General features: G+C 41.2%; 4 protein-coding genes across 8 annotated transcripts in view; 2 read left to right on the top strand and 2 right to left on the bottom strand.

Annotated features, from left to right (window-relative positions):
• Positions 1-891: 891 nt before the first annotated feature.
• mrpl44 (mitochondrial ribosomal protein L44) lies at positions 892-3,120 on the bottom strand. Its single transcript, XM_051396883.1, has 4 exons — positions 2,911-3,120; positions 1,922-2,390; positions 1,600-1,778; positions 892-1,460 (listed from the first exon to the last, which is right to left on the bottom strand). The coding sequence occupies exons 1-4, from the start codon at positions 3,084-3,086 to the stop codon at positions 1,286-1,288; spliced, it is 999 nt and encodes a 332-aa protein (XP_051252843.1). The 5' UTR covers positions 3,087-3,120; the 3' UTR covers positions 892-1,285.
• dnaaf1 (dynein axonemal assembly factor 1) lies at positions 3,113-5,603 on the top strand. Its single transcript, XM_051396863.1, has 2 exons — positions 3,113-4,312; positions 4,392-5,603. Exons 1-2 carry the CDS (start codon positions 3,355-3,357, stop codon positions 5,318-5,320), a joined length of 1,887 nt encoding a protein of 628 aa, XP_051252823.1. The 5' UTR covers positions 3,113-3,354; the 3' UTR covers positions 5,321-5,603.
• mffa (mitochondrial fission factor a) lies at positions 5,604-10,738 on the bottom strand. 4 transcript variants are annotated; one of them, XM_051396886.1, is made up of 9 exons: positions 10,548-10,738; positions 10,064-10,150; positions 9,711-9,928; positions 9,147-9,316; positions 8,936-9,027; positions 7,843-8,007; positions 6,865-6,921; positions 6,582-6,666; positions 5,604-6,483 (listed from the first exon to the last, which is right to left on the bottom strand). In XM_051396886.1, the coding sequence occupies exons 3-9, from the start codon at positions 9,922-9,924 to the stop codon at positions 6,352-6,354; spliced, it is 915 nt and encodes a 304-aa protein (XP_051252846.1). In that variant the 5' UTR covers positions 9,925-9,928; positions 10,064-10,150; positions 10,548-10,738; the 3' UTR covers positions 5,604-6,351. The 4 variants fall into 4 exon arrangements, with proteins under 4 accessions (XP_051252846.1, XP_051252847.1, XP_051252848.1 ...); XM_051396887.1 differs by having other exon boundaries at positions 9,711-9,890; XM_051396888.1 differs by lacking the exon at positions 7,843-8,007.
• Positions 10,739-11,464: 726 nt separating this feature from the next.
• The window catches only part of megf6 (multiple EGF like domains 6), a 64,290-nt gene continuing 61,871 nt past the window's right edge, over positions 11,465-13,883 (top strand). For both annotated transcript variants that reach the window (XM_051396826.1, XM_051396825.1), the window contains exons 1-4: positions 11,465-11,733; positions 12,732-12,866; positions 13,264-13,373; positions 13,539-13,643. In XM_051396826.1, the coding sequence (XP_051252786.1) occupies positions 11,645-11,733; positions 12,732-12,866; positions 13,264-13,373; positions 13,539-13,643 (439 nt within the window). In that variant the 5' untranslated portion in view covers positions 11,465-11,644. The remainder of the gene's footprint in view (positions 11,734-12,731; positions 12,867-13,263; positions 13,374-13,538; positions 13,644-13,883) is intronic.

Here is a 13,883-nt window from a genome sequence, read left to right as displayed (position 1 = left end):
AGGCACCAGTATACGCTGAAATACACAATAATAATGTTGCTGCAATAGCGTGTATGTACTGCGTACTGCGCAGTTTTGACGGGCATCTATGACAAAACCGTCTTGCAGTTATCAGTTAATGAATGTAAAAAAAAATAAAGAAATCACTGTATGTTAAGTTATCTGTTGTTATCAGGTCATGCCTTTGTGTTTGGAAACATTACGGTAAATAGAGTGCATGTGGTGAAAAATGCGGAGTCCGAAGAATAAAAAAAGGACCGTAACTATCTTGTCTCTTAAATGAGATATCTTTGGTTGTACTCATGACAGTGCACAGACCGTTACTAGGCTTTCTTTAACTCATCAGCGCCGCTCTGCGGATTAGCATCGTCACTGCAATACTGTGTGTGGCTGTCCAAAGGATACTGGGAGAGTGGCGTTGTGTTTCTTTCTAAAGCATTTTAATTTCAGAAAATGGTACAAAACAGATTTAATAAGTTATGTAGATGAAACAAAAAAGCCAGTGGATTTGTTACTAAAGAAAATTTTGACATTGTAAAACAAATCTTTTTTTCCACGAGTGAGGATTCTTCAGGTAAGCCCTCTGCAGAGTTCCAGTTCAATCTAAAATCTTATTGATTTAGGCTTAAGCAGGTGGAAACCATTTCCAGGGACAAGTCTTAATTGGGTTTCATGTAGATGTGTGCGTTAGTTGTCATTTAAACAGATGATTTGTTGACTTGAAGGGAAACCCTTCATTAATTCCTTAAGCAATGACCTGACATATCACATTGAATGTTAGGAAAATGTTTATATCAACAAATTAACTCTCATAAGAGCATACACAATAATATGTGAGGAAATAGTCATGATGGTCCAAAAATATGCATGCACAAAGTCACAATGTACACATTTATTTTTATTACTTTTTATTACAGATGAACAACATATTATAACAGAAACCAAAGTGATCCAAATGGCACTTGTATTATTTACAAGGACAACCAGACATGATGTGTATTTTGTGCCATGGACTGCTGAACCATTAGGTTCAACATAAGCTATGGGACCAGTGGACTTTACTCTTGAATATGCTATTTATTCAAAAACAAGCTTAGATTCATCTTCTGTCCGTGGATCTTAACCCACAGTGAGGAACTGACATTTAAATGCCCAACAGAAACCATCCTGACACTGACCACTGTTGGGACAAATGTTAATTAAGGTACACGGTGACCTTTTCCTTTACTTTGCCCATACAATCCACAGCAAGTCTTTAGTCCATAGCATAAGAGTCGTCACTTCATTAATTGCTGCTGACTGATTGAATTAATGGCTGCTGATGCTGTTGTGGTGGAGAGAAGTCAAAAGGTTTGCGGTTCTCAGCGTAGCCGTAGAGTTTCCGGAGGGCCACACGAGCCGCCTCTTCCTCGGCTGCTATGAGTGTCTCTCCTGGACCCTGAGCCAGGAGCTTCTTGTCGCTGAATTAACACACGGGTAAACAAAATACAAAAAGTAATATAAGTAAAACAGGCAGATTATACAAAAAACATTAAACAATACAAAAAATATCATCATTTGCTGTACTTTTGGTAACAGCACCTACAACAGCACACACACCTGTATAAGCCAACAAAGTATAGCGGCAGGACGGTACTGGCTCCAGCCGACCTGATGAGGCGAGGCTCTGGCAGAGGAACATTCCTCTTAGTAAGCTCATCCACCAGTAGCCCCATGGGGTTGACAACTGTCCACATATCAAACAGGTCCTTCCCTATCAGCTGAGTGATCAGGAAATCCTACGGAGAGGGCAGATGGTGAAGGTAGGGGAGAAGAAAAGATAAACTTTTATATAAACAACAAGCCAACTTAAGGTAGACCAATTATAGTCTATTTAAACAAAATATCTAGTACTCTTTATACTCTGCAGCAAGCCTCTTACCCGGAGGAAAAATCCCATTCTCTCTGCCCCACTGCTCTCCTGCAGAGCTCCAATCACCGCCATGAACGTGGAATGAAGCACATCATCAGGAACAGGGAATTCCGCACTCATGGTTAGGTCTTCAATGCCGAGATTTCTTGCTACATGGGCCACAACTGCTAAGCTGGTGAGGTGCCCTACGATGCTCTCCACCCCCTCGCTCGGCAGGCTCGGGAAACTGGCCCTGCACCAGTCTGTCAGGAAGCTTTTGGTGAAACCCGCTCCCTTTTTACTCAGCTCAATATTATCCTTCAGAACAAGAGCGGAGGCCTCAGAGTCCACACCTAACCCCTGTCTCCTCTTTTGCTCCGCCTGCAGGTAACAGGGATTGATGAAGGCCATTTTCAGTAGGTCCAGGGAGAAGTTCTCATGTAGGCGGATGCTGAAAGCCTGAACCTCAGTGTGGTAATCCCAGTTTGGCTGTTGACAGCTGAAAAAAAGTCAAACACGGAGTTTACTCTGAGTCCTGACTTCCTCTACAAACATAATCCAAACTGGTTCTAGCTGTAAAAGTTGTAAAATGTTATTTCTTCTGACTGGCGTTATGGAAAAAATACCCATGTGCAGCACTGTGTTTGAGCCGAGCAGACAGTCTTACACTAGAGTTAATACTTTTGTACAAGCAAAACTGATGGTGCCAATGTCACCATCAGTACAAAGTTCTTAAATATAAAATGGTGACAATAAGAAGCGCAGACTTCCCTCCACTAGTGTGAAGGAACCAGGGTTCCTGTTAAAAACTGAGCAAAAACAGTAGCAACACAAACGCTACGAAACAAAGCTGCATTGGTAATGTGTGTAATGCGAAAAATACTACTTTCTATATCAAGCCTGCCAAATCGGGAAAGACGAATAAACACACAGAGTTATATACGTTATATATATCCAATCCATGGATGGCCTTGAGGTGCTCTCTAGTGAAGCCCTGTGTTAGCTAACGTTAGCCTCACCGTGGTTTCGGTGGTGGAGGTCCTTCCAGCTTTAACTTCCGGTCCATGAGGTGTGTGTACGCTTTCATCCATCGCTTTTTCTCTCTAACCTGCGATACTGCTATGTTTCTGCACACGCGTTGACAATGAATTCCTAATGTTATCGCACCACGATTCAGTATGTAGCCGGACGCCATGTTGACCACTGACGGCGGAGTGCAACAGCTAAAAACGGTCCGACGCGGTACAAGAAACAACATCCGGCCTGCACAGACCGGCCCAATCGTGATGCCCTAGCGTTACCATGGGAACGGACATAAACGTTAACTAACGTTAGCCAACAGAGTGGACCTCTGAGTGAAATCTACGGGACTACGCGTTTTTACAAACGGCTAGACTACAAGAACAAAACAAGTATATATTATTTTTATTCCTCCTGCTTGTTAATTTAAAATTTTTTTGGCGATGTCCACTGCTGAAGTCCAGGAAACGACGGGAGATAAAGCTCATATGGAATGTGGAGATGCCGAAATAAGCTCTATCAAAAATGGAGTGGAGGCCACGATAAAGGATGGTGTCCAAGGAAACCAGGAATATAACAAAAAACTGGAAACCCCACTTGAAGAGAAAAGGGGAAAACCATCGTTGCCACGAATGACAAAGGAATTCCTGAAAGACCACTGTAAGCTACACAAACTTTACACAACACCTTGCCTGAATGACACATTGTACCTGCATTTCAAGGGTTTCTCCACCATTGAGAACTTAGAGGAGTACACAGGACTGAAGTGTCTCTGGCTGGAAAGCAATGGGCTTCAACGCATTGAGAATCTGGATGCCCAGACTGACCTGCGCTGCTTGTTCCTTCAGCAGAACCTCATACACAAGCTGGAAAACCTTGAACCTCTGAAAAAGCTCTGCACCCTGAATGTCTCTAACAACTACATTGAAATCATAGAGCACATCTCCTGCCTTCCTGACCTGAGCACCCTGCAGATTGCCCATAACAAGCTGGAGGCTGTGGGGGACATAGAGCATCTGAGTCAGTGTCTGGCCATCAGTGTGCTGGACATGTCTCACAATCTGTTATACAACCCTGAGATCCTCCCTGTGCTTGAGGCCATGCCAGAACTGCGAGTGTTAAATCTAATGGGAAATGAGGTGGTGAAAAAAATCCCAAACTACAGGAAGACCCTGATTGTGCGCCTCAAGCAGCTCACCTTCCTCGATGATCGCCCTGTGTTCCCCAAGGACAGGGCATGTGCAGAGGCGTGGGCGACTGGAGGGTTGGAAGGGGAGCGTAAAGAGAGGGAGCAATGGGAAACACGAGAGAGGAGGAAAATTCAGGACAGCTTGGACGGCATTGCGATGATCAGAAAGAAGGCCCAGGAGAGACGGCGCCTTCGAGAGCTACAGGAGAAAGGTGGGCAATTTTCAGCTTTTACTAGCCTAGAGTAAATGTGGATTGACATCTTTAAATGGTTCACTCTGTTTGATTTCAGGGGAGACTGAGGTTTCTACCACTGCGGAGGATCCATGTGATGAAAATGACACCCAGATCTCGACTTCTCCACAAGGAGAGAAGATCCAAGCCTTTGTGCAGGACAGCCTAGATGCCCATGAGGAGTTCTTGCAGCATCAATCTACACAGGGGCCCAAAGAACATCAGCCAAACAGTGGACTCCTAGAAGCAGAGCAGCCAGGTCAAAGATTGCAGAGAGAGCAGTCAGAAGACGATGACCTGGACAAATCACAGATAAAGCAGCCTGTGAGAGAAGAGAAAGAAGGGGTGTATCCAGAGCTCCCAGCACAAGAGCAGGAAATGATTACAGGAAAGATATTAGAAACAGAAGACGTAGAAGACAACAAACCACCAAACCAGTCACGTGGAATCAGGTTCACGATAAATGAAGCGGAGAGAGAGCAGGCAAACACGAGTGACACGTTTGAAAAGAAAGAGCCTTCTCTGGTCAAGGCAGCTCCTCCTGACGTTTATGGGTCTGTACCAACACACGGTCCTGGACCACTGGTTACAGAGCTGCAGGATGCAGAGGAGCTGGAAACCATTTACCTTCCACCACATCGCTCACTGCGTATTGATGACCTGCCTGATTTAGAGGATGTGGACACAGAAGACTTCACTGCAATGTTCTCTTCTCAGCAAGTGTTCAAACCAAAAATAGAGGTCATATCAGGAGGAAGTGATGAGGATGAACCAACTGGGAATCAGAGTGAGGGCAACCCCACCTTTGGTCCAGATCAAAATTCTTTGTTCTTAATGAGTGGCTGCGACAAATCTAGAAGGTCTTCATCATTGGTTTATCCAGAGGATGGGGATGCCCTTGAGCCGCTCATTTGTGAACCAGTGGGAAAGTCCAAAACTAACCAAACCTCCTCTCCACCACGCTGCCTGATTGAGGAGCTGGAATGATGCTTTCAAGGTTAAAAGCATGTGATGAAGTACAGTCTCACAGGCACATCTTCAAATTAAATGTCTTAATGCTGATAGGCAAAAGACTGTGAGAGAACATTAAAAGCCCAATCAGGGCTCAGCTTTAAAAAAAAATATATATATAAATATATATATATAGCTGATAACATAGTGAAAGGTAATTAATTGTGTAGCATATTTGTGTTAAAGAATTTTAAAGCCATTTTGTTTATATAGTCAATTGTAACGCTGTGTGGAAAGCAATAAATCTTACTTAATCTGATCAGTTTAGAATCATTTTAATCGTCTGTACAGTACTCTACACTGACTTTCAGTCAGTTTTCAGTGCCTCTAAACAAACAAGACATTAAAATACAGTTATATTCATGTATGAAAAATGAAACTGCAGCAGTAAAAAGAAATTGTGATTATAAATTGTAAACAGTGTAAATAAAAAATGGGGGAAAAAAATCAATCAATTTCATACCTCATGTGAGAGGTATATTCCTTTTTCACATAACAGCAAAATTATAGTGATGTGTGCATTTCACTTAATGCATCAATAAAAATACAGGACAACACATTATATGTATGATTTTACTAAATTGTATTACATTTCCCAGTTCCAGTCACATATTACCCTCTCAGCAATAAATATTCAGCATGTTACATCTCCACACTGCAGCTCTATTTACCTATATATGCTATACTGTATCTCTGGAGGAGGTCTTTCCAAAGCTCTCAGTGACATGAACAAATATTTACAAGAAGTCATGCTTAGCATCGAGCAAAATGATTTGTAATAAAAACAAAACATGAGACAGGATGAAATAAGAGTAAAAAAATAAAACTGTACATGTATTAAATAAACTAAATCAAAAATATCAGCCCTGTGAGCAACAGGCCTTGTGCGCACACGTCAAGGTCTTCCTCATACAGGGACTGAGTGCAGCGAGTAGCTAACATTTGACACGTAGAATAAGGGATAGGACGTTCTTCTGTCGCGGTGATGGCATAAATACAGGCTGGTTTTAACGTCGCAACCACACCCAGGTGTTGACGAGCCAGAAAGCTACGGTGACCGAGTACAGGATCATCTCTCGCTTTGCTCGCTCCTTGTTCTCCTCCTCCAAATGTTGGAGTCTCCGGTTCAATTTGATGAGCTGGAGTTAAATAATAAAAAAAAAGTTTTGTCAGTCACAGGGGTTCCACAACTGTCTCACATGACAAAATGGAGATCGTATATTTATTAATAACTAACCTGACGTCGAAGTGTTGTTGCATCAACTACAGTCATGTCATCAGGCCCACCGTCTAGTGTGGCTTCAAATGTGGATAATACAAGCCTTTAAAAGAGAACATTCACTTTGAGAATTACAGAAATCCACCACAGAGTGTCTTATTTCACACATTTTAGATATATCATGCAACTTAACTCTACAATGATCTAATGTTATTCCTCCACCCGAAATGAGAATGGAAGGTAGGAAAAGATGAGGAAAACAGGACAAAGGTTCAGAATGAAGATAGCCAGGTGAAGTTACCTGGATTCATGCAGGGGGTTGGAGCTTGAAGCCGACCCCCCTCGCAGTGACGGTTTGCTACAAAAGGTGGGGGAAAGACAGAGTTGGGAGAAGGGAAAAATAAGAGAGCGCGGCATACACATGGTACAGTGTTGCGTGCAAGGCCTTTGACAGTCTCATATAAAACACAAGTGCTCTTAAATGAGATTTTATTTCTGTTCTGACACCTTGATTTTCAGAAACCTTGCCCCTACCAGACGTGTGGCTAAGAATGTGAAGGGAAGTTTTGTCCATCAAACTCCTGAAGTGGGCAGAGTGTATGAATACACACTGGTAATATTTTAAGGCCTTTCTGCTTCCTCCTTACGCCTTCCTCAGGAAGGCCAAACAGTCAAAGGTTGAAACAATCTGTGAGTATTAGGGTTCTTTCTGCTCACATATAAAGCCTGGGAAAAAATATTAGTTATGCTCTGCACATGGTCTGTTTGTTTACAGTTTTTCCTGATACAAGAAACACATTTCCTCAAGGGGATCAAATAAATACATTTAGATACATTTAAAATTGTTGATGAGGCCTAGGCAAACCTAACTAACTTAAGAACTTAAACAAGCTGGTCAACTCCCACCACTTTCACCTGAATAGTTACTACATGACTGATATATGTCTAGCGGTAATGGATCAAACTCTCAGATTGGAAAGGTACACAAAGCAAAATGGCTACATTTTACATTTTGATTAATACATGCTGTATTAACATTGTTACTGAATGGATGTTAGAAAATGTCCTTGCGCCTCCCACAGAAACACCACCAACTTTCCAACATAACTAAAGGCCAAACAATATTTCAGAAACACCACCCAGAAATAAAAGCTGATTTAATGAGGCTTTGAATGAGTAAAGACAACTGATACAGACAGTACTATCCTCTCTGACCAATACCTAAATAAATCTTCAACATTTTTTAAAGCAAAAAATGACCGGATGATTGGGAGGTCACCTGCGAGGGTTTTCATCCAAGACCTCCAGGACTTGCTGGTAAGCTCGACGTGTAGTGGACTGGATGAAAGATAGAACACCAGTAGCGCTGTACAGGTTATGTTCTTCTTCAGTCACGGTGAGAGGGGGGCAAGGGTGGACAGTGGCTGGGGGGGACCGGCTTGCACTGCTCAGTGCCCACCGTTAAGAGCAGCCAATTCAGAGGGAAAGGGAAGAAAAAGACAACAGAGGAAAGAAAGGAAGGAAAGGGAGAGAAATAAGGAAAAGAAACTGTCCTCGACTTTACCGACTTTGTAAAAATTGCAACCGAGTTGAAGTAAATAAAAGTTATGTTTCAATAGTAGCGACTCAGCAAGACGTAAACTGCCACCCACAAACAGTGCTTTACTAACATACAGTTCACCCAACAAACACAGAAATGGAAGAGATGTGAACGAAAGGTGCTGCAAAGCCAATCAGAGACCGCTGTCTTGTTCACAGTTCACGTCACACATTTTATCAACAGTACGAGGGCGTCACATACAGTTGTTTTAAGGTTAGAGATCAGGACATAAAACATATTTTTTTTGCCACAGAATTAGAAAATTGTTAATAATATATGCAAACACTATCTAATATTTATAATTTTCTACCTAAAAAGAGCACACATTGTGTAAAGTAGGTCTACATTTAAAGAAAAGCTAATCCGCGTATGCTTAACATCTGAATATCTTTCCATTAAGAATTTACATCCCTTTCCTTTAATGTTTTTCTATCGTGTTTTGTCACCTGCTGTTGCTAAAAGGGGAAGTGTGGTTTTTAAGTTTGTTTATTCACCTGTTCAGTAATCCTGAAATCATTTAATCCATAATTGATCATATCAAAACGGATTAGTACATCAAACGTTTAAAATAATGGTGTTAATGGATTAGGGGCAACAGCTGAATTCTGCATAAACACTGAAAGCAGCAGCTTGGTTTACAACGACACAAAGACAGGGGGCAGAAACAAAAAACAGAACCAAAACAAAAGATGCAACATGCTAGTGCATACGTAAAGTGGGTAAGATGGAGCTGGTACCAAGCTAGTGATGGAATATCCAGGCCAATACTCACGCAGAATCATTGCGCACCAGCTGACTGTTATGACGAGCAGCTGTGTTCTCACTGGCTGAGCGTTCCCGCCGTAATCGTCCTTGGGGACGCATCTACAAGGAATTATGACACATGACATTCAGGTTATGGTTTGCTATAAAGAAATTATTTCAGTCAATGAGGATTTTATGCAGTGTCCTTACTTAATGAAATGTATTGCGTTATCACTTACCACCTCCTCACTGTCTGGAGCAACCCGCTGCTCCTCTTCCATGAAGTCCAGGGGCTGGTCACTGAGGGTGAGGACTCTGGGTGGAGTCTTCAGCGACAGCGTTTCTAGTGGCGTTGACTGGATAAGGTCCAGGTCTCTGGGTCTTGGGAACTGGGGGTCATTACTGTCTCCTGATAAAAGAAGAAGAAGAAGTGTGAATAAGAGTTTCAGGTAACAGACTGATGTATTTTCTACTTCACTCAATTTAAACAATGTGCTGTGATTTGAATGCTCAAGTTAAATAATGACTTCTAGCAGTTGTCACATATACAGTGAACCTACATCCCAGTTGTGTTTTTATTTTCATTCTTACATGATTGATATGATACTAATGCTGATCAGTAAATAGGCCATCAGGAGCAGGGTGGGCAAAGTCCTGAGCCACTGATAGAGTATCAAATCTAGTATGTGTCAATGGCCATATCAAAGCCACATAATAGTTAGATTACGACAGACACCAGTGAAGAGTTTGTATGTAGTGAAAGACTTTGAACAGCACAGCCCTACATTTAACAGTATACTGACCTGTAATCACAATTCTCTCTGGGACTTGCATTATGACACTGTGGGGGACCTCCTGAGATCCAACATTAGGGTCCTCGCGGCCTTGAGAACCCACTTGGAGCATCTCAGGGATGCGCATCCTCTGGCTGATGCCTTCAGTGTACTCCAGCTCATACTGGATACGGTTCATCTCTGCCATCTCTGCCGTGGGGGAAGGGAATGCTGCTCTGTTCATTTGGCTGTGTGGAATGATTTGTTCAGCAACACAGAGCTAATTGTTAGCCACAAAGAGGTCACAAAGGGCAGAGAACATGCCAATGTGAGAACTCCCTGTGATTCATTTTCAGTTCTGTTTAACTTGACATGCTGCATACCTTATCAAGGTGCTGCTGCTGCACACAGATCACAAAACAAACTCCTCTTCAAGGACCTCCTCGGAATATACTGGTGCAGCCGATGAGCTGTAGGCAGGAGTTAGACATGCAAATTGCTCGTGACACTATCATATGATGATAACTCAGGTCTTCTGACTTTGCAGACGGACACAAAAGGAGCTACATGAACTAGTTTGACTGCAGAGCTGCAGCTGCTTCTGCTCGCATTACAGGATAGGACAGTCTTTGATAAGAATGCTAACACAATGCTAATATTAACGATGGTATAAGTGGCTAATACTAAGCTAATAATAACAGTTGTTATTGTATTGCTAACTTTAAACTAGCATTAGTAAAGTGATAGTGTCCAGCCTGGCGGTTTCAGTAACTGCTGGGAGATCCTGAAGCTAACGTTAGTTTTGGTCAGACAGCTACACAACACATTAGCGCCATTTCGAGCCCGCGCGTTAGTTTCGTTTCTTACCGTTAGGTTTGTTGCTAAGGACAGATACCTCTCCGAAGAAGCCTTTTCTTAATCAAATCCTAAAGGACATAAAAACTTGTAAATGTACTACGAATGGCACGGTTCAGTATAGGTATTACAGATGAAGTACCTAGCTGCCAAGCATCTCCCTGTGTTGATACGAGAGAGGAACCTCCTCTCTTCTTCCGCTGTCTGCTACAAACCGGAAATATCACCACTCCAAGTGACGTTGCAAGCACCAAGCGCTGAAATTAAAAGCAGAAACAGATATTTTTGTTTTATTTAGTCCGAATATACTGATATTGTGGGTCGGTGTGGAAACAATAGAACTTACCGATTAATAATAAATATGTATTTTACTGAAGTATTTCTTATGTTTCATATTGTATGTATATATCATGTATTTACTTTTTTTTTAACGCCTCATATTGTGGTAAATATTCATAAAGTACAAAGTTTTATGTAGGGGTACATTTATGTTTTTATTGTTACAACTATTATTATGCATAATTTGTACACTGCATCTGTTTTTTACTTACCTTTGCTGCTGTGACACTTGACTTGATTAAGTTGATCTTAATCTAATCTACTATCTAATGTCAAATATATAAAATAAAGATAGATATTCTGTCTGTGTGGTAGTGACTATTGGACTGCATTAAAATCAACGATGTTTATTTTTTTCATTGACAAGGGTGGAAGAATTTCTCAATATGATATATTTATAAGAAAACTTTTGGCAAGAATTCCCTTTGATACAACAAAACATCATGAATTTATTCAAGACGTAATATAAACACATGTCTGGATGTGCTAATAATATACACAGGTCAATGTCGCGGGGGGTTTTGGGAGGTGGCCCCATAGAGACTATGGGTGGTGCATTTACTAGGAGCCATTCAAAGACTGCGATTGACATGAGACAAGTCGTCCTTCTGCTTAACCAGTAAACGGGAACCTGGATCTGGAGGAATATTAGTGCAAGACAAACATCAACGTCTGAGTCATGTCTTAAGGCGGACTTCCATACATGTCAGGATGCTCTTCATTTGATGGACACAGGCTGCGCCGATTGAATACTTCTCTCCGTGTCTGAAATGGTCAAAATTATGTTCCCAGATATTTTGTGTGTGATTTTATTCAGCACTATGCGCATCGCATCATCTCTGGAGCTGCACCTTGGAATGTAAGTGATGTGTTGTAATTTAGATAGTTTGTACTGTTTTTAATTTGCACACTTAGCTCAGGTTTTATTGAATAATAAATCCGGTGAATTAAAACGTTTTAAGTTTACATGCTTAAATAGACCAGGAGCAACGTGCCATAGCCTACATGTTAAAAACACCGTTAGCCCGAGTTTTACAAGTTATTTAACTTTGTCTGTAATTCGGTTACTTTATAGTTTATTTCGTTCAATGCCCACTAGGAGTCGCTCTTTCAGGTCCCTTATGAGGATGGATCTGTGTTTTTATAGCACTGCTGTAACTTGCATCTGCATAATAGCTTCCAATGGAATGTGGTGTTTTTTTTATTGTATAGTACTCTACCAGAGGTTCCCGAATTTAAATAGACTTTGCTGGACATGATTGAAGGAATAGTTTTCATTAGAAGCCGAATACTTCCTCTAATTAACTTCAGGCTGCTGTTTATTGAAGCCAGATGGATTTTGGAGGACACCTCTGCATAGTTTACCTGCACTTACAACACAGACGGATGGTGTATAATGAGCATGTACACATCAGTGCATGCATGCATATGAATATATGAACATGCAAAAACAATTCAGGAGGAGAAAAAAAAACTGAATTAATTTCCTGTGGAATTTCATTGGTTGTTTATGCTATGCTGTAGGCAGTGTCCAAACCATGGGCAGTTTTTTTTTCTGGATCTTAATTACACATATTGCACCAATCAGGAAGCTGTATAATTGTTTGACAGTGTGTGTGATGAGCTGATGTTCATGCAACTGAACATGTGTAGAACATGTGGAAGTTCATGTCTGTTGGAATACATACATTGACTCTGCAGCATGCTGAGACCACCATCAGAAGCTCTTTAGTTTTCCTCTCAACTCAGTCAACTAACTACCTCAACATATAGTGCAGAACAACAAAAATGAAAGTCATCATAACAGTATATGATGTTTTTCATTTTAAAACAATATTTTCGATTTTCCATGCACAGGCCAAATGTTTGTGCTGACCAGGAGATGTCCATGCTGGGTGGGCGTCAGCCTTGTGTTCAGGCTTTCACCCGCACGGTTAAGGTGTGGAAACAGGGCTGCACCAGCCACAGATGGTGTATGGGCCACGAGAGAAGGTAAGAGAAATTATACTTTTTCATTGACCATGAAGACGAAGCACAGTAGGTAGGTGCTGCTGTAGCTGCAGTAGGCTGAGTCGTGATGGAGTGTTTTACACATTGACTCACTGAACAAGTCTGATTTTTTCTGATCAAGTGCCATTGCTAAGTCTTTACCATTTATAAGCTTGACTGCAATGACTGAGGCTGGGAAGAGAGACTGCTCTGTAGGTTTTGAGATAATAGCCTTAAAGTCATCTACTTCATGTTATAGTAAGTTGAAATAACTATACAGCACATATCATCTTTATAGATATGTTATATTATATAATAATATATAGTAATATGAATACACCTCTAATGTAACTTCCAGAAAATCCTCTTATGTGACTATGACAAAATGTCTCCTCCTCAGGACAGCATACTACACAGTGTACAGGCAGGTGTACAGCATGCATATGAACACAGTCTATAAGTGCTGCCCTGGCTGGATTCAGAAGGGTGAAGAGATGGGCTGTCTGCATAGTGAGTGATACGATTTTACATACATATATATTAAATAAGACTAGTTCTGATATTGTTATGAAGTTGTTATATATATCATTTTGAAAATTAATACAATAATTGAACTGAGAAAATGTAAATTATATCAGCAGCCTTATTATTATATATGATATGTGGTACCTGCAGGGGTGTGTGGTGCAAATACATGTTTCAATGGAGGCCAATGTGCAGAGACTGGAGACCAGATATGTCAGTGTCCAATGGGCTTCAAAGGGACACGATGCCAATATGGTGAGTTTTCATTCCCACCTGATAAAATTTTTTAAATAAACGTGCATCCTCCATTCCTTTGCATTGCAGGCGTTCATATGCAGTGTACAGCAATGAACTAGCACAGCTTTGTGAACCACCGAAGTGACTTACATCTTCAGAGGACAACATGTTGTAAAAGCTTTAACAGGCCCAGGTTAGACGTTATGCTTTTACTCTGCAGAATGGGCCTGTAGTAGCTGTGATTGGATGAGGCTGCTC

The sequence above is a fragment of the Dicentrarchus labrax genome, unplaced genomic scaffold (genome assembly GCF_905237075.1).
Source record: "Dicentrarchus labrax unplaced genomic scaffold, dlabrax2021, whole genome shotgun sequence".
NCBI lineage: Eukaryota > Metazoa > Chordata > Actinopteri > Moronidae > Dicentrarchus > Dicentrarchus labrax.
The sequence above is the reverse complement of the archived record's forward strand: the minus strand, read 5'-3'. Positions and strand labels throughout refer to the sequence as shown.

Excerpts from the sequence above, each read along its gene's own strand:
- mrpl44 (XM_051396883.1), bottom strand. The coding sequence starts at position 3,086 with ATGGCGTCCGGCTACATACTGAATCGTGGTGCGATAACATTAGGAATT. Across the intron at positions 2,391-2,910 it reads CCTCCACCACCGAAACCACG|CTGTCAACAGCCAAACTGGG; the intron begins GTGAGGCTAACG and ends ACTTTTTTTCAG. Across the intron at positions 1,779-1,921 it reads GAATGGGATTTTTCCTCCGG|GATTTCCTGATCACTCAGCT; the intron begins GTAAGAGGCTTG and ends CCCTCTCCGTAG.
- mffa (XM_051396886.1), bottom strand. The coding sequence starts at position 9,924 with ATGAACAGAGCAGCATTCCCTTCCCCCACGGCAGAGATGGCAGAGATG. Across the intron at positions 8,008-8,935 it reads CTGGTGCGCAATGATTCTGC|TGCAAGCCGGTCCCCCCCAG; the intron begins GTGAGTATTGGC and ends GGCACTGAGCAG. Across the intron at positions 6,922-7,842 it reads TTGGATGAAAACCCTCGCAG|CAAACCGTCACTGCGAGGGG; the intron begins GTGACCTCCCAA and ends CACCTTTTGTAG.
- dnaaf1 (XM_051396863.1), top strand. The coding sequence starts at position 3,355 with ATGTCCACTGCTGAAGTCCAGGAAACGACGGGAGATAAAGCTCATATG. Across the intron at positions 4,313-4,391 it reads TCGAGAGCTACAGGAGAAAG|GGGAGACTGAGGTTTCTACC; the intron begins GTGGGCAATTTT and ends GTTTGATTTCAG.